Consider the following 18,829-nt stretch of genomic DNA (forward strand, 5'->3'; position numbering starts at 1 on the left):
ATCAATAGGCACTGTGAAAGCTTGGCCTCTGCTTGGGTGTTGGCTGCTCAGTAGCAAAGCCACTTTGGGTTGGCACGTCCTTCTTCTGCCCCTTCCGTCAGGCAATGAGCCAGGCAGCTGGGTTTTGTGGGGAGTGGCGGCAGTAGGTTCAGCGAGAGATGCTTTTGCCAAGGGCTGCCGCGGGTTGTCCCTCAATCACGAGACTGGGCCAGAACAGAGGCAGTAGGGCTCGGGGTCGTTATTGCCACCCGCGCGCGCCCTGCGGAGAAGATGGCCCAGCCAGAAGTGCTGCGTTGTCAGCCGGGAGAAAACAACCTCACCAGGAAGGGCGGTTATGATCCGTGACACCCTGCCAGTATTTTCGCCTCCAAAACTCCTCCCTCCCGCCTGCCGGCCTAGCCTGCACTAGCCCTCAGGCACAACAGCTCTGCACACCTGCATGCCAGGCAGGGAGGGGCTGGCCTGTCGATTGGTTTTCCTCTGGAAACCAGAATGCTTCCCGATCATTCCTGCAGCCCTGGAGGGGCGGGAGGGGGTGCAGCGCAGATTGGCAGGGGCCCTGACATCCAGCGCCCCTCACTGATGGAAAAACACCTGGGGCCAATTCCTCAGCAGGTGTAAATTGGTGCAGCCTCATTGAAATCAGTCCTGAAAGGTTGAAACTGTGCAAAATTAAATAGCACAAGCTGAACCTCGCTAGTCCGGCAACACCCGCAGTCCGGCATGATTTTCGTTAGCTGGATGTCCACTTCTCATGGACATGGCCACGTTTCCCGCGGTCCCGTTGAATGGACGCTTTTCCTGTCTGCGGGTGCTGGCCTCTCCTGGGCTCTGCTGCCTTCTCCCTAGCAGAGGGGTCTTGGCCGCTGAAGAGAAAATCTTTAGATCTGGAGAGTTGTTTGGCATTTTGGCTTCGCTCGGACAAACCTGACAGACACCCCCAGAGAAGTGGGATCGATCCCAGGGAACCCAGTCCTCTCTTGGTTGACTGAAGCCATTTGATTCAGGCCCAGCATCATTCATGACTCCGGCTGGGCAGCTGCTCTTGTGTGTGCCTGGCTGGGGAGCAGAGTGCAGGACTGTCAAGAATAGGAGCCGCTAAGAAGCATCTGACTTACTGAAGAGTGGGGAAAGGGTTAGGGTTAGGGTTAGGGTTAAGCAACTGGAGATGCACTTAGAGAGGGGGTTGGGGCAGTTAGCCAATAACAATTTCAAACCGGGAAAAAGGGGTTTTTCTTTCTCTCTTCTTTGTTTGAGATCAAAGCCGTTTCTCCCAGGTACTGAGGGAGATGGGAGACACTCTCTCTCCAAGAACGGACTTCTTGAAACGTGTGAGTAGGGAAACGTTTAGCTAGTCCGTCAGGGTTTATCGTTTTCCTTGTTTGGGGATTTGGAAATCATGTCTGAGCTGGCTAATTGTGTTTCTCTTTTGTAACTAAGGATTCCAGCCCAGGGACTTTCCCTGAGTCTATGGCTCTTCATGGCTATCTAATACCTAGTCATTTACTATGTTTGTAACAGTAGTTTTGTTTTGAAGATAAAAGGGTTTTCCTTTGTTTTGATTAACCGGTATTGGTTGACTGTTGTGTCCTTAAGTTTATGTGCTTAGTTACCTGAGCAGAGACCACTGTTCTCTGCGATTCCCTCGGTTTGTTTTCCCAACTCCAAGCAAAACAGAGGTTGTGGGCAACGGGGGGAGCTTTGCCTTAGGAAGGGGATTCCCAAGTGAGCTCTTCCCTGGAAAGGGGTTTATTTTGTTTATTTTAACTCACTTGGGTGGTGGCAGCGGTTCCTTTTGGGTCTCAGGGAAACTGAGGCTAGACATGTTTGTCTCTGGGAAGTTACAGAGGCAGGATCTTTCAGAGTTTATTCTGTTAGCCGCCCCCATCACTACACTCGACGTGTCAGGTTAGGGAATTGAGCCTTGACAAGGACACAAACCGGTTAATGTGCCTACTGGTGGATTGAAGTGTTTGCAAGAAGCCTATGGCCTTTGACCCACAGGTGGGGGGATTCTGTCTGGAGAATGCTGAGGAAGCTGTGAGCCAAGAGCAGCATTTCCCACAAGGGCTAGATGCAGGATGGGAACGGTGAACATTCCCTGCAGAGCGGGAGAACCAATTTTCTTCTTCTCCCAGTGCCAATGCATGAAACCTCTCGCTCTCTGTCAGCAGGGAGTTTACCCTCTCCCCACCTTTGCTCCCCAGGAATCCGAGCCCGGGTGAGATGCACCTCAGAGATTAAGTTTGGGAACTGGAACGTTGTCCTAGCCATTTCTTTTCCAGGCAGGACACTCAGTCTCCGACTCCGTTGGGATCCGATCAAACGGCGAATGCAGCCTGAATCATTGGACCTGGTAGATGCTGGTGCATTGGAGTTTGAATCGCTCCCTGGTTTTGACTTGCTGCATTTAGACTCACTTGCGGGGGAGGAGCAGAAGCCTATTGTACGCCTCAGCCAATCAGAAATAAGCTCCTCTTGAAAACAAAAGGATTGGATTTGGGTAGCTGAGCTGTCTGCAGCCTGAGGGTTTATCATATTTTCCCAATATGTAGTTGCTAACCCATGTGGTTGCTGCCAGACGTTCGGTTGGGATAACTCAGTCCTCTTTAAAGTCACCGGAACTCCATTGACTCCGTACACAATGGGCCCGATGCTAGGTGGGCCATAAATATTACAGATCTCTGAAGCCGGGAAGACACGTCCAGCTGGCTCAGAAGTTGCCCGGTCTCAAGTGGAATACGGCTCAGGCCTGAGCAGTCACCAGCATCACTGTGTTGTAATCGGCTATAAAACAGGCCTCCGCCCCTATCTGCTCCTGTCCGGCTGCACTTTTCAGCATCGGTTCCGTAGATCTTGGGCTCCTGCGCCAGTGCGAAGGTCTTCTGCACTAGCTCTCCGGGTCGGAACACTTTGTCTCCCAGAGCAATTTGAATGGGTGAGCACCGAGGGAAACCATCCTGGGTCACCAGACCCTGCCCTCCAGAACCGGTGCAAGTGCTCAGGCAGGAACGCAACCCTCATCCTCTCCGCTGCCAACAGGATGACGGGGCGCCCCCACGCTCACCAGCAGCGCAGTGAGGTTGGGGGACATGTAACTGGTCCTCAGCGGGGGGCAGACTAGAACTCGACAGGCCCCGCAGAACAGCTGGAATGGTAACATGCCTGGTCCCCGGCCTCCGTTTGCCACAAGCTGGGAATGGGCAATGGGAGAGATCATGTGAGGATTCCCTGTTCTGCTCCCTCCCTCTGGGGCACCTGGCATTGGCCGCTGTCAGCAGACAGGACACTGGGTTGGATGGGCCTTTGGTCTGACTGTGTCTGGCCGCTCTTGTGCTCTTCTGGATGGTCATTCTATAGAGTAGCAAAGGGGAAAAGCCAATTAGCTGCTTGGGGCTGGTTCTATTTCGAAAGACATCTTGGGTCTAAACCTGCCATGAGATGTATGCGTGAAACTAAGAGCAGAGCTGGGGCACTCGCAGAATCCTAGAACCCAGGAGCCATCGAGTCCAGCCCCCTGCCCAAAGCAGGACCAACCCACCCAATCATCCCAGCCAGGGCTGTGTCAAGCCGGGACTTAAACACCTCTAGGGATGGAGACTCCACCCCCTCCCTAGGGAACCCAGCCCAGCGCTTCCCACCCGCCTGGGGAAATCATTTTTCCTAATCTCCAACCTAGACCTGCCCCACTGTAACTTGAGCCCATTGCTCCTTGTTCTGCCACCTGCCCCACTGAGAACAGCCTCTCTCCAGCCTCTTTGGAACCTCCCTTCAGGGAGTTGCAGGCTGCTCTCAAATCCCCCCTCACTCTCCTCTTCTGCAGACTGAACAAGCCCAAATCCCTCAGCCTCTCCTCGTAGGTCATGTGCTCCAGCCCCAAATCATTTTGGTTGCCCCCCGCTGGGTCCTCTCCAATGCCCCCATGTCCTTTCTGTAATGCAGGCCCAGAACTGGACACAATACTCCAGATGTGGCCTCCCCAGAGCCTAATAAAGGGGAATAATCACTTCTCTGGATCTGCTGGCAAAGCTCTTCCTAATGCCCCCTAATATGCCATTAGCCCTCTTGGCTACAAGGGCTCCCTGTTGACTCATCTCCAGCTTCTCACCCATTGTAATCCTCAGGTCCTTTTCTGCTGAACTGCTACTTAGCCTGTCAGTCCCCAGCCTGTACCAATGCCTGGGATTCTTCCGTCCCAAGGGCAGGACTCTGCACTTGTCCTTATTGAACCGCATCAGATTTCTTGTGGCCCAATCCTCCAGTTTGTCCAGATCACTCTGGACCCTGTTTCTGCCCCCCAGTGTATCTACCTCTCCCCCTAACTTAGTGTCATCCGCAAACTTGCTGAGGATGCAATCCATCCCCTCATGCACGTCATTCATAAAGATGTTGAACATGCATGCATCTCTGTGCTATTGAAGGAGAACAGTGAGGGTTAGGAGAGTTGGATTTTTCTCCAGGATCTTGTGATTTTATCAGTGAAATGCTGACACTTAGAATATCAGAAACCTAAACTCAAGAAATCCAGCATGGCTGAGGAGACTGCAGAATGGGAGCGTAATTATTTAAACATCTTTCCAAGCATGCCAGTTTACTGTTTGCTCCTTAACTCGGTGAGTTACATTTTATATCAGATTGCTTTTCCCCAGGGTAATGAATGCAATCATAGCTCAGCGTGAACTGCCACATGGTTACTTATTTTCAGTATAGTATCATAACTATAATTTTCAGTCCACTTCGGTTTTTCTTTTTGCTTGCTTTGGCTTATTGAAATCACAAACTCTAGGAGAAATAGTGCCTGTCAAGTGCTGATTTTATCATCAGCTAATGACCGATGCCAAGGAGAGAGACAAAAGCTTACAGAGGGGTTTAAGCTCTTCCTTTGTGCCGTCCCTGCCCTTAACCGGTAGGACCAGTTGGGTCACTGTCTAGGTGACATGGGGGCCCTCAAGGCACCCCTCTCTGGTCAGTGCTTACAGACAGAGGCCAATAGGGGTCATCCACAGCCCAAGCATAGCAACCAGCAACGTACCCACACTACATCACACTCCCATTGGCTGCGGTTTGCCGATGGGAGCTGTGGGAGGTGGCTTACCCGAGCGAGCCCACAGCCCACTTCAAAAGCCGCTGTCCTAGGCCACGCTCCTGTACATAAGGGACGAGTAGATCCGGATAAGTAGCTGTTATGTAAAGGTTTTGAGTTCCAAGGGTGAGGCGTGAGCGTGGAGAAGTTTAAAACTGGCGTGGGGACTCGGATGCTACTGCAGGGCCTTCAGTAAAAAAACGACTAGCTGCTCGATTTCAGTGCGGTGCAGTTAGTGAAAAAGAACTGAGCACCATTATGCAAATCCTACCCCACCAGCCAATCAAAGGGGAGACAATTGCATATGCAAGAAATAAGCCCATTTGTTGGTCAGTTTGGTGCAGCAAACTGTTCTCCGATTGGCTGAGGCCGTGCCAGTTCGGCACAAAGGTGCTCACAGGAGGGTTTGGTCCTATTCGAGGTACCTTTGGCCTTGACGGGAAGTCAGACATTTCGGGCCTCATGCGCGTTCCTCTGACAGCAGCCTGTGGCTGTCAGACACCAGGCCTCTGGGGCGCTGGCTGCAGGGGAAGCTACAGTGGTTGAAAGCCCTTGTGTAGCTCCCCTGGCTTCGGGCCTGGCCCTTTGAAATCAGCGAGGGCGTTCCCACTGAGTCCGGTGGGCTGGAACGGAAAGGAAGAGTTAGTATTTGTGTTCCCATGGCGCACAAAGCTCTGTGCCTCTGCCTGCCTCCCCGCTTTGGTGTTTTCCCTGCTGCACCGGTACGGGGGGGAGCGACCCGATGGCTGTCTCAGGCCTGCACTCCAAATTGTGAATCCGATTCGTGCCCCATAGCCATGCGCACCCCACTCCTGTCCGCCTCCATCTGAGCCCTGGAAACCGTCCCCACTGGGGATTGACTGGCAGAGTAGCCCGTGAGCCAGCCCCAGCAGAGGTGACATCTTGTAAGGGGTGTGTTTGGAGAGCGTCGAGAGGAGGGGTCTGGCTACAGATTTTCCTTGTCAGAGTTGCACAGTCAGGTCACTTCAGCTTTGCTTCATGAAATAAATAATCCAGAGCTAATTCTGCTTTTCTCCCCAGGTATTTAGTCTTCCTGCAGATCAAGAGAGATCTCTACCATGGCCGCCTTCTCTGCAAGACTTCCGACGCTGCATTGTTAGCCGCCTATATTCTTCAAGGTAATGCTTGGTGACAAGATAAATTAGCTTTTCGTGCCAAGTACTGATTGCATTATTTCACTTACAACAGATCACTGCCCCTGGAATACAAATATCATTTAGCCAGTGCGGGGCTCGTACGTCAAGGCTGTGCCTGTGTCAGTCCCGCGGTGGTCTGCGGTCGAGTGAGAATTGATAGCGGGAGCTAAGCTGCACTAGCAGCCACTGCGCTGCCACTGATTTCCTGGCAGCGATCCCACCCGGACGCAGGTCAGGGGTGTCTAAGAAAATGGCCCTTGGATTCACTTTATGCGGCTAATATTGTGCCCTGCTTCCATCTGAGCATTGCAAAGCACAGTCTGCCTGCCAGGCAGGGTTTATCCCCCACTTAGCTGATGGAAACCTGGGGCAGGGGGAGATGAGGCGACCTGCATCAAGCGACAGTGCACAAAAGGAGGTCTAGGACTCCTCAGCCACACTTCGCCGTCCGTGGGGTCCTGGGGCTCCGGAGCTGAAGTGACACTCTCCGACGGGGAGACGTACCGATTTCAGAGAAACGTGGGGCAGTCACGGGATGGAAAACACGCTTGCACGTTGGGACATCCCAGGGAAGTTTGGCTACATCCTCAGACGTACCAGACCGTGGTGTCCAAACCACGTCCGTGCTGCAGCTGTGCTCTGGGGACTGATAGACGCAATAGTACGTGCCAACGGGGGTCACTTTGGTGCTCTTATTACCCTCTGCTTTGGAATTGCAGCATTAAGTGGGTTGGTCTGATCCTAATGTGCCCCCCCACGGTGTAACTATCTCCTTGTCTCCCCTCAGCCATCCCAGGACGCGGCAGCCAGTGAGTGTTGCCGGTTCTGGCTCAGCGGGGCGCTGCCTAGTTGTCAGTAAAGACAGGGGAGGATGCTCGGCCGTGTTTAGATTTTCATTTTTCCATGTTGCAGAAGGTCTGTGGGGAGGGGTGCCTGGGGTGCGGCTCTGGCAAGAGCTGGCTGAGCTTTGGCAGAAGCCAGCCGGGAGCTGCTGAAAGAGCTGGCAGTGACCGGGTTGCGATAGGACGGGACCCGCAAGAGATTTTAAGTTACTGTAACTCTTTTGCCAGATAGCCCCAGAAGCAGCCAGGGCCAGGTTCAATATCTAGGGGTCTCTTTTCATTCATCTCACACAGAACCGGCTCGAGCCCCCACCCAGTAGCCTGGGAAATTCACATACCCCTGGGCGCCTCTGAGAGGCAATGCTTCCCCGCTCGCATGCACAGAGTCTGAGCGTGGAAAATAAACTTTTAATGGAAGAGAGAGAGGTCACATGGCATTAGCTTGGGAAAATGCTACCACCAGAGTTCATAACCCCCACAAGTAACCATCCCAGCTCAAATGCATTGAGCAATGTCCTCTGCCTCTCAGGCTCACTATTCCGACAATGTAAGGGTCCCATTCACCTCCCCAAATGTTCTCCGTACTCCACTTCAAACGCCCCACTTACAGCTCTGTCCAGTCAGTGCGGACCCCGACAAATCACCCTGAGGACTCCACTCATTGAGCCTGAGGCCAGGTCACCTTTGTGATGCTCCTGTGGTCTGCTTGCTCCTGCCAGCCCCCCCACTGGCCGCCCGCCGCTGCTCCTACCAGCCGCCCGCTGGTCGCAATGGGTCTGGCTCCAGGCCAAACCCGTGACTTCAGCTCTTAGTGATTTCAACGCTTAGCTACCACCTAGGCTGGCCAAAAGATTCCAGCTTCCACTGGAATAACAGAGAGACTCCTTATGGAGTCTGCTTTAGGTCTCGCCTTAGTTTCAACCAGTCTTACAGCTCACACCTGGCAGGCATGAAGCAGGCTGGCTCAAGCCCCTTCCCCCCTCCCTCCAACTCCTCCACTCACATCTGGAAGAGGGAGGCTTGTTCCCCTGAGACCCTGTACAATGATGGTGTCTCTCCTGCAAGCACTGGTGTCATATTTTACAGTTCCTACATTTAGGGGTAGCATGGTTTGTGACCCCACAACTGCCAAATTAATTACAATACACAACATTACATTCCAGCAATTCACCCCCCATCAGGCCTGGCTGAGTTGGATTTACATAACCACACCACAGACTCCTTCCCCCTCCCCGGCATGAGCTGTATTTACATATCAACAGTTAATTATCTAAACAATTGGAGTGAGCATATCCACACCCAGGGCTGCTCTCTCCTTTCAGCTGGCTGCATTGCAAGCAGTAGTTCAGCCCTTGCTTACATTACTTTCACGCTGCCCTTGAAAGTGCCCTGTCAACCCCTTCTCTTGGAATATTCGGAGGAGGAGCCGATGCCTTACAAAAACATTTGCTTTAGTCAAACCCAAGTGTCCGTCTCAAGACAGGAATAGCTGGATGAAACTCTGTGGCCTGTGCATTACCGGAGGTCCTGAAGGCGGAATCCCTCCTGGCCGTAATGAATGTTACTCTAGAGAAGGCTGACAGAGAAGCTAGAGAAGTGGACTCAGTTACTGAAAGCTGAGAAGGACGTTTGGGTTTTCCCGTGGTCTGAACGAAGACAGTCAGAACTCCCGAGTAAAAGCGATTAGCTGTAAGAGGTGCTTCTCTTTGCAAAACCGCAGAGAAAGGGGGGATTCCCGAGGCAAGACCTGTGCTATGGAGCTGTAAGAAAAATGAAATCCTGTTCTTAGCCCAAGCACAAAGCAGCTAAGGCCGCACTGTCACCATCTCCTCCTGGTCTCTCAAACGTGGGCGCACCAGACAAGTAACCCTGGCTCGTCCTAAAGAGCCTTGTAACAAAATGCGTCTCTTTCCCTGTGAGTGGCCACATGCCTGTGCAGTAGGTGGCTTTGAAGAGGGACCCTCGTACAGCAAGTTTGTGAGTTGGTGGCAAACGTGAAAAAGTCCTCATGCAAATTCATTACATCGAGCTCATCAGCCAAGACGCAAGGTGTCAGCAAGTCACAGATGGAAAGAGGCCGGTTGCACGGCATGGGCTGGAGATAAGAAACTGGAAGCCGTCTGCTGGTTTTACCCCCCTGAACTTCCCAGTGCCCCTGCTGCAGGGAACCCCCTTGTGTGGGTAGCCCCAGCCCAAACCAGGGAACGGCCTGAAGGAGCCAACCTCCCTTCAGCTTGCAGAGTTCTCCCAAGGACCGAACGCCTGAAGGTCCAGGTTAAAAACCTGTAGATGTACTGAGAGCGCTGCCTAGTGCTCCGTTTTCCTGTCGCTTCTCAGAACAGGACCCTGTTTTCAGAGCTTTGAACTTTGCCAAACTTTAACTGTTCGGGCTGAAATTTTTCATTTTGGGCGTTGGCATCAGAGTGATTTTTTTTTTTATTTGACTAAAAAAGTTGACCTGTTTCTGAGAACGAGACTAGGGTAGAATACATTGTTGTAGAAGAACGGCCAGACCAAGTCAGACCAAAGGGCCATGCAGCCCAGTGTCCTGTCTGCCCACAGTGGCCAATGGCAGGTGCCTCCGAGGGAGTGAACAGAACAGGGGATCATCATGTGATCCCTCTCCTGTTACCCATTCCCAGCCTCTGACAGAGGCTAGGGAAACCATTCCTGCTCATTTTGGCTAATAAGTATTGATGGACCTAACCTCTGTGACTATATCTAGTTCTTTCTTGAACCCTGTTAAAGTCCTGGTCTTCACAGCATCCTCTGGCAAGGAGTTCCACAGGTTGACTGTGCTCTGTGCGAAGAAGAACTTCCCTTTGTTTATTTTAAACCTGCTCCTTTTTCATTTCATTTGATGACCCCTAATTTTTTTCCATGTTAAAAAAAATTCTAGCTCCCCAGAGGTTTGGAGCATGTGAAAACGCCAAGAGGTGGATTTGAACCTGAGATCTCTGAAGTTTAGTATAGGAGCCTCTAACCTCTGAGCTAAAAGCCAGCTGCCTCCCAGCCCAGGCTATAGAGATCTCTTGATTTTAGCTGTTGCTGTGATCTAGGTGCCACCACATGGAACAGTGAGCCACACTAGGGATGTGTCTAGACTACATGGCTCCGTCGACAGAGCCATGTAGATGAGTTTACTAGACATCGCAGAATCAAGCGGTGATTTAAATAATCGCCACTTCATTTACATCAAAATGCTGATCCAGCACAGCGGGCAGTCTAGACGCTCTGCGGTCGACAAGGGAAGCCTTTGTCGACCGCTCCGGTATGCCTCGTGAAACCAGGATCATTTTGATGTAAATGAAGTGACGATTATTTAAATCGCCGCTTCATTTTGCTATGTCTAGTAAACTCATCTACCTGGCTCCGTCGACGGAGCCATGTAGTCTAGACACACCCTAGGTGTGTGGGTTACACTGGGACTTGAAAACCGGCAGCATGGTGGTATTTTTGTCTGGGGTGTTTGCCGCCCCCATGAAATCTGCCCAAATGTGTCCAACCCTTTGAAGAGGGGGTCCCTATGGAAAAAAAAGGGTGATCATGTATTTAAAGACTGCCATAATGCCTGTGCATAAGAAGCCTGAATTAAGGTTGCCTGGGCCACCTTAAATCTGATAGTTCCTAACTTTTGAGTGCTTAGTCTTGCAACTCACAGCTGCATGGAACGAGTAATGTTCCTTTGAATGCAGTTTTGTGTGAGTGAACTTTTCAGTAGCGCCAGAGACATCCAGAACTCTTCGGACATCGAAACAGAGAACTCCTGTCTCCAAAGTGCTCACAAGATACTGTGTAGCCAGCCTCGTGTTTTCTCTACATTCAAACCTTTATAGCTCCGACGTCTGAATGGTTTAAAGGCCCCAGTGATGAGTTTTGAAACACTGGTGCGTATTTTCCCTCCCTTAGCATTTTAAAGGGGAAGCCTGCAAATTAACCTGCATCTACATTTCATTAGCAGCCCCAGAGCAAAGGGGGAGAGAGCGAACTTTCCTTTCCCTCTGCGGTGTGAGATGCCGCAGATGCAGTGTGTGTATATAGCGTGGAAAGCAGCTCTGCAGTGAGGAAGCTTGAGACACAGACTTGAAATCCTGTACTGCCTTATTCGGCCAAGAGGAGACCATTTTTCATCATCCTTTCTTTTGCCCTTTAGTGCAGCTTGAATCAACTTCAGCGTTAATTAGTGGCTGCTTCCCAGAGGACGCTGGGAGTGCAGAGAGGGCAGCTGTCTGCTCACCTTCAGCCTGCCTCAAGGAAAAATCAGCCCTTTGCTTTCTGGTGTGGGAAGGGAGAAGAGCTGATTTCTAATCAGCTGATAAGACCATGTGTTGTCTGGGCATGGGCAGCGCCTGCCTGGCCCCCCCTCCCCGGCGGCCGCAGGACTGCAGGAGCTGCTGCTCTTCGCACTAAACTGTCCCAGGGAGATAAGGAAACACATGTTAAAGGGGTGGTGGAATTGGCTCCGAGCTCACCACGGGATGGGGCAGCCGCCGTGAATGGCCTGGTTATTGGAAGTCTCAGAGGGGCAGCCGTGATCGTCTGGTACTGTGAAAACGAGCAGTCCCGTGGCCCCTTAGGGCTTGTCTCCGCTACGGAGACGATTAACGCTGCCGCAGTCGATCTTCCAGGGTTGCAATGAACAAGTCTAGAGAAGACCCACTCATTCGAACGGAGAGGGCGCCCGGCGGCACCAGTTCGCCTGCTCCTCACGACGAGTAAGGGGAGTCGACGGGAGCGTGTGCTGCTGTCAACCTCCCACTGCGTGAACGGGGCCAAAACGTGATTTAAGATACGTAATTAACGTAGCTGGAGTTGCGTCTCTTAAGGCAACTTTCCCCTTCAGCGTAGCCCAGGCCTTCGAGACTAACAAATACATTGTATGATGAACTGTGGGCAAAACCTGCTTCCTCGGATGAGCTGGGCTTGAGTGGCACCAAGCGGAGGTGAAAGTTCATGATACTATCTCTGTCTCTCTCGAGATCTAGATCTAGACGTGTTAGTCTCTCAGGTGCCACAGGCCTGCCGATTATTTGGGAGAGCCAGGGCGAGGGGAAGGGCAGGCCAGGGGGGATCCCAGCCACCCCTGCAGAGGACACCTCAGCATGGGATAACTTGGCCCCTTGGGGTTCTCTCAGCAGGGAGAGTCCCCAGAAGTGGCGCTGCAGTGGAATCATGTCACTAGAGTTGGAACGTGGGGACCAGAGCCTCTGGGCCACAGGGCCTCCTCTGCCAGGTGCCCCCTGGAAGGGGAGCAAACCCCGTCCTGCCAGGGGAGGATCTGGTGGGCATGTCCGTGTGAGCTTCCGGGCGCAGGCTGCCTCCAAGAGCGCCCCCTGCTGTGTCCGGAGGGCTGCTGTGAGCGTTCTCGTTCTTATTCATCGGGAATTGGCTCATTTCGGAGGGAGAACAAAAGGCCGTTTCACCAGGGCCAGTCTCCCCTGCTCACTGACTTGGCTCTTCCGAGGTGCAAGCGCCGTCCCAGCCATGGAGCACCCCGAAATGGCTTCTCTTTTCAGTGTCCAAGACCTAGCTCTAGATGTAATTCTTATGGGCAACACTGTGCACGTGAATGCTCCTGGAAGCTGCCCGAGTGCCAGTCCTGCCAAGCGGGCTCCTCCGACCGTCCCTGGAGCAGTAGCGACTCTGCCAAAGAATTCGGGCGAGCATCGTTCTCCCATTGAAATTCTCCTGCGCTCGCGTCCCAGCCCTATGCTAGCACATGAGTCTCTGGGCAGAAACGTCGCCCAGACGCTGAAGGCGCAGCCCCTGCTACAGACTGGTCCCAGCAAGGGACTCACGTTTACAAGGGTGAGCGTTAGCGCTGGACTGCTGAGCTTCGGCGATCGGCTCCTCCCGCTGGGAGCAGGGCGGTCCCATGTAAGCGAGCCCCTAGGCGTTTCTCGCTAGAATAACCCTGAGGAAGGTGTGACGGCGCGTTGGGGGTTCCCCGTCTCCTGCACCCCGAAATGGCACAAACAGACTGCACCAGCCAGTGGAATTGAGGGTGGTTTATTGCTCCTCCAGCACAGCGCAGCACAGATGTAGTCTGGTCACAGGAACTGGGCTAGGATGCCTCAGGCCCCCTTGAGATGGGGGAGACTGGGCCCCTAAACTCCAGCCCCTTCTCCTAGGCTCTCCTCCATGCCCTCCGACAGCCAGCAACCAACTCCCTCACTTCCAGCCCTGCCCCCCAGCCAAGGCAGCATAGAAACCAGCCAGGTACCCCCACTACGTCACAGTTCTCCCCCCTCCGAGAGCGAACTGAGCAGGGTCACTCTGCTCGTGACCTAGGGAAGTTCGGGTCCTCTGCGTGGGAACCCGCCCTGGGGACATGGGTGCTCCCCTTGACTCGGGCCGGCCGTGGCGAGGCCCCACATGAATTGGCTTCCCTCTGTCCACTCGCCGCCCCGCTCCAGGGCGACTGGCACAGGCCTGTCCTCGGGGGTCACACCCACCCTTCCACCGGCCTTGATCTCTGGCCAGGGTCTCTCGGGCCGGGGCCATGAGCCCAGCGAGCCTTCTCTGGACAGCCAGGGCGGCTTCCACCCCCGATGCTCCATCCAGGGAGGACTTCCCCTCCCATAACTCTCTCAGCAAGCCCAGAGGGTCTATCTGGGGTAGAGACCCCCAAGCCGCTTTCCTACTGTCTTGGGCCTTCCCGCCCCTCTGGCAGGAGTCACAGGACCGGCAGTACCGCTGCACGGCTGTAAAGATTCCCGGCCAATAGAAGTGCTGGAGCAGCCTCAGCCGGGTGCTCCGGATCCCCCGGTGGCCCCCAACGGGGGAATCGTGGGCCAAATACAGCAGCTTGAGGCGATACTTTCGGGGGACGACCAGCTGCCGCTCTACCCTCCATGCCCTCGCCTTCCTGGGGGGGAGCCACTCACGGAACAGGAGCCCACGCTCCCGCAGGAATCTCTCCTGGCCACCTCTGCCCCGGGGGCTGAGCTGCATGGAGGCCAGCCTGGTCCCTCAGCCTCTGCAAGGAGGGGTCTGCCTGCACCTCAGCCTGGAATTCAGCTGCTGAGGCAGGGATCGGGGCCTGTCCCCCACCTCTGCCTAGGTCCGGAGTCCCAGCCTGGCTGGACCCCGTGTCCACTGGGATGGGACCCTGAGGATGCTGCCAGGAGTCCTTCCCTGGACCCACGTTGTCAGCCCCCCGCTGGCTCTGGCTCCAGGTAGTGACTAGAGCCCGCTGGGATTCATGGGGCCACTCCTCTAGGTCATTCCCCATCAGCACCTCGGTGGGCAAGTGCGGGTGCACCCCCACTTCCTTGAGGCCTTCCTTCGCCCCCCATTTCAGATGCACCCGGGCTACAGGCACCTTAAACGGGGACCCGTCTATGCCCTTCAGGGTCAGCTGCGCGTGGGGTAGTATCCGCTCCGGGGCCACTATGTCGGATCGGGCCAGAGTCACCTCCGCCCCCGTGTCCCAGAAGCCCGTCACCTTCCTACCATCCACCTCCAGGGGTATGAGGCACTCGCTCCGCAGGGGCCGTCCTGCCCCCACCCGGTACACGGAGAAATCCGCCTCCTGAGAATCAGACCTCCCAGGGGAGGTGCACTGAGCCTCCTTCCCCTCTCTCTGAGCTGAGGTTTGCCTGCCAGCCCCTGCCTCTGGGGCAGCCTGCCCTTCCTCCCGCCCCAGCCAGTTAACCCTGGAAAGTCCCCGGTCCTGGGACCTGGTGCACTGAGCCCTCTTGTGGCCTTTTTGCCCACAGCGATGGCAAGTTAGGCTTTGGGCTGTCTCTGTCCCGGCCCTGGCTGGTTCTCTGGGGCACAGATGACCTGTTCCTTGGTCTCGCCCCGTAGTTGACTCCCTCCGTCGCTCAGCCGAGATCCGGTCTCTGCGCGGTTCCCTCTCTCTCCGGGACTCCCGTTCACACCCGGACCGGCTCTCCGTGAACTCATCCGCCAGTCTCCCGGCCTCCTGGGGGTTCTCTGGTCTCCGGTCCTTGAGCCACAGCCTCAGTTTGGGTGGGCACGCTTCATAGAACTGCTCCATCATGACCAGCTTGAGCAGCTCCTCTGCGGTCTGGGCTCCGACTCCAGACACCCACTTGCGGCAGTATTGCGCCAGGCGGGAGGCCAGGTCCACATAGGTCTCCCGTGGCCCTTTCTGTACCCCCCGGAACTTCTTCCTGTACATCTCGGGGGTCAGCCCGAACTTGTGCAGCAGGGCCTCCTTGACTCGGTTGTAATCCCCTGGCTGTAGGTCCTCCAGCTGACTGAGCACTCCGGCCGCCTCCTGGCTCAGTGCGGGGATGAGCTCCTGCAGCCAGTCAGCTGGGGGAACCCGTTGCAGTCCACAGGCCCTCTCAAAGGTACTGAGGAACCCGTCTATGTCACCCATGTCCTTCAATTGGGCCACCACGGGCCTCTCCAAGCGTCTGGCAGTCCTGGGACCCTGGGGCCCATCCGCACTTGGCGCAGCCGGTGCCCCGCCGGTTCTCCGCTCTGCCATGGCCAGCTCATGCTGCCGCTGCCTCTCTCGATCTTGGCGCTCCCTCTCTCGATCTTGGCGCTCCTTCTCTCGGTCCTGGCGGTCCTTCTCTCGGTCCTCTACTTCCAATTCCCTGATCCGCAGCTGGATCTCCAGGCGCCGCAGCTCCGCTGGGCTGTCCCCTGCCCTAGATGGGCTACGGCTTGCAGGCCTCCCGGGAGACGCTGTCTCATCTCTCCGTTGGGTTCCAGCGCTCCTCCCCCTCTCTGAGCCTGACACACTCTCAGGGGGGGTCTGGCTGCTTCCCCTGGGGACAAGATCCTGGCCCTGTGGCTGGTCATTATCTTCCAGCTGGGCAATCAGCTGGGCCTTGGTTGCTTTCTGCACAGGCAAGCCCCTCTCTCTGCACAGCCCCACCAGCTCTGCCTTCAAGAGTCGGGCGTAGGCCATCTGCCCGCTGGGCCCCTCGGTGCAGACTCACCAGTCTAGTGCTGCAGCGCCCCACGATTCCCAGGAACCGCTTCGCTCTGTCTCCAGCACGCCTGGCTCCAGGGCTCTTGCTTCTACTGCGCCTTGTCGCTTGCCGCTGGAAGCTCCATCCACGGGGTGCAGTGCATCCCACTTCTGACACCAGTGTGACGGCGCGTTGGGGGTTCCCCGTCTCCTGCACCCCGAAATGGCACAAACAGACTGCACCAGCCAGTGGAATTGAGGGTGGTTTATTGCTCCTCCAGCACAGCGCAGCACAGATGTAGTCTGGTCACAGGAACTGGGCTAGGATGCCTCAGGCCCCCTTGAGATGGGGGAGACTGGGCCCCTAAACTCCAGCCCCTTCTCCTAGGCTCTCCTCCATGCCCTCCGACAGCCAGCAACCAACTCCCTCACTTCCAGCCCTGCCCCCCAGCCAAGGCAGCATAGAAACCAGCCAGGTACCCCCACTACGTCACAGAAGGAGTAAAGGTGGGACAGTGACCGTCTCCTGACACACACAGCGACGTTCAGAGAGACATTGGTCCTTACAGCCCTTCATCTGTTCATGAGGGGTAGCAGCAGTGAGGTGAGCCTGAATTTGGACCACGAGTCAGAGGTTAGAACAGAATCCTAGAACTGGCAGGGGCCTTGAGAGGGCATCAAGTCCAGTCCCCTGCCCTCACAGCAGGACCACACACAGGCCAGACCATCCCTGCCACACGTACAAGAGGGCACCTAGATTTGAACTTAATCTGCCAATCAATGCTCTACCCTGAGCTATCCCCCCCTTCAAGCAGGCAGAGGGGGATTCAAACCCACAATAGAAAGTCTAGCTGCTGGACTACAAGATGTAGAGTGAGAAGCTGAGTGTTTCTGCCTGGTTATGAACTGGGGACCTTTTGCATGTTAGGCAAATGTGATAGGCACTACGCTATAACCCTGTCACCTGAAGTGGGTTGTGCCCACAAAAGCATCTGCATATTTTGTTAGTCTCTAAGGTGCTACTAGACTTTTTGTTGTTTACTACACTACAGACTGGCACGAAGAGAAGCCAGGCGCCTCCCTGCTAGTAGACAGTAGCTACATCTAGACCCTGCCACCCACATCCCAATCAGACTGGAACTCACGAGCCCCGGTTTATATGACCCACGTGCTAACCCCTGAGATACAGAACCAGGCCTGACGGGGCACCCGTCCTGGTGTTCAGAAGGTCAGATGGCGAGCCTGGAGCTTGAACCTTGGTATTGTTAGCACCACAAGGCCGACCGGCTGAGCTAGCCAGCCCACCAGGTCAAAGCAGGCTCATTTCTGCCTGGCTTTGAACCAGGGACCTTTGGCACGTTAGACAAACATGACGACAAAAAGGGACTAGGACTTCAAGCTGGGATTTCTCACAGCCCAGGCAAGAACCGTGCCCCTAGGCTAATTCACTCTCCATGCCCCTTTGCGTTTTGGTTTCCTTGCTGGGACTAGGTTTCTTGTATTGTGGACACTTGTGCCCTGGGAACTGACAGAGACCCAGCCAATTAATTCACACAGGCCTCCACTCGCTCAGGCTCACCCCGCCGCGAGCCCTGCCACTGCCTTGTCGGCATGTGGGGGTTGACGGTTCCCATTGCTTTGCAGGGAACTGCTCCAGGCCCCGTTGTCAGCCCTCTCGGCTAGTTAGCCCCTCTTCACTTGGACTATGTCTGTACTGTAGCCTTCTTGCAGAAAAGCTCAGCGTGGAATATCGCCATGCTTCATTTGCATAATTATTTTGAGGAAGAAGGGCTCTTGTGCAAGAGGGGTTTTGCGCAAAAAGGAGCGGTCCACACGGCTCTTTTCTGGGCAAAAGTCTCTTGTGCAAAAATGGCTGCTCCTTAATTATGCAAATGAAGCGTGGCGATATTCCACATCGAGCTTCATTTGCATAAGCTTTTCCACAAGAAGGCTACAGTGTAGACGTAGCCTTGGAGAAGAAACTGGTTTCTGCTCCCAAGAACACCAGCTGCTTGGAGAAACCCACAATCCCCCTTTGACTTGTAACATGAAGCCATTTTGCTCTTTTAATTGCAGGTACTTCTAAAAGTGATTTTGTCCAAATGACGAAAGCCTGGTTATTTCATTCTATAACCTTTGTTTCTTCTACTAGCGGAGATTGGGGACTACGACCCTGGGAAACACCCAGAAGGCTACAGCTCCAAGTTCCAATTTTTCCCCAAACATTCAGAAAAGCTGGAAAGGAAAATCGCAGAGATTCACAAAACAGAACTCAGGTAACATTAGCTTTGAGCTTCAACATACTGTCCCATTTCAAAGGGGTCACCTGTGTGGATTAACCATAGACGTACTGGTATGATGTTGACCGGCATTCCTACTTAGGGGTTTGAACGGAACTGTTCTGGGTAATGGGCTGAATAGCTTTACAGCGTTTGTACATGCACTGAAGCAGAAACCGAATAAAAGTTTCTGCTGGCAGTGTAATCGCATTTCGTCAGAGTGGGACAGAACAGAGGGGTTCTGAACATTCAGGCCATTTCTGAAGCAGGATTAGAGGCGTTACAACCAAACAAAAATACAAATATTCTGGTAACAGGAAATGGCATCTACTACCAACCCCCGACTTGCTGAAACAGGAGCAGAATAAAACTGCCTACAAATCACAGGAAGTGCTTTAAAATGTGTATAAGCAAAGACTCATGAAACCCGGAAACCTTTTTTATCCATCTTAGCCATTGATCATCCTTCATGTGAGGTTTCAAACTGAGGGCCTGCCCGTTTGTAGAATGAAAGAAAGAACCGACGGGGATCTCAGTGGAGCGTGTTGGTTTCCAGGCACTCCTAATCGTAC

General features: G+C 54.3%; 1 protein-coding gene across 7 annotated transcripts in view; it reads left to right on the top strand.

The window, feature by feature from the left end:
• The window catches only part of FRMD5 (FERM domain containing 5), a 311,228-nt gene that overhangs the window by 238,452 nt on the left and 53,947 nt on the right, over positions 1–18,829 (top strand). For all 7 annotated transcript variants that reach the window (XM_075896785.2, XM_075896787.2, XM_075896786.2 and 4 more), the window contains 2 exons: positions 6,125–6,222; positions 18,131–18,254. In XM_075896785.2, the coding sequence (XP_075752900.1) occupies positions 6,125–6,222; positions 18,131–18,254 (222 nt within the window). The remainder of the gene's footprint in view (positions 1–6,124; positions 6,223–18,130; positions 18,255–18,829) is intronic.

This window comes from Pelodiscus sinensis, chromosome 14, assembly GCF_052426305.1.
Source record: "Pelodiscus sinensis isolate ZL-2025 chromosome 14, ASM5242630v1, whole genome shotgun sequence".
Lineage (NCBI taxonomy): Eukaryota > Metazoa > Chordata > Testudines > Trionychidae > Pelodiscus > Pelodiscus sinensis.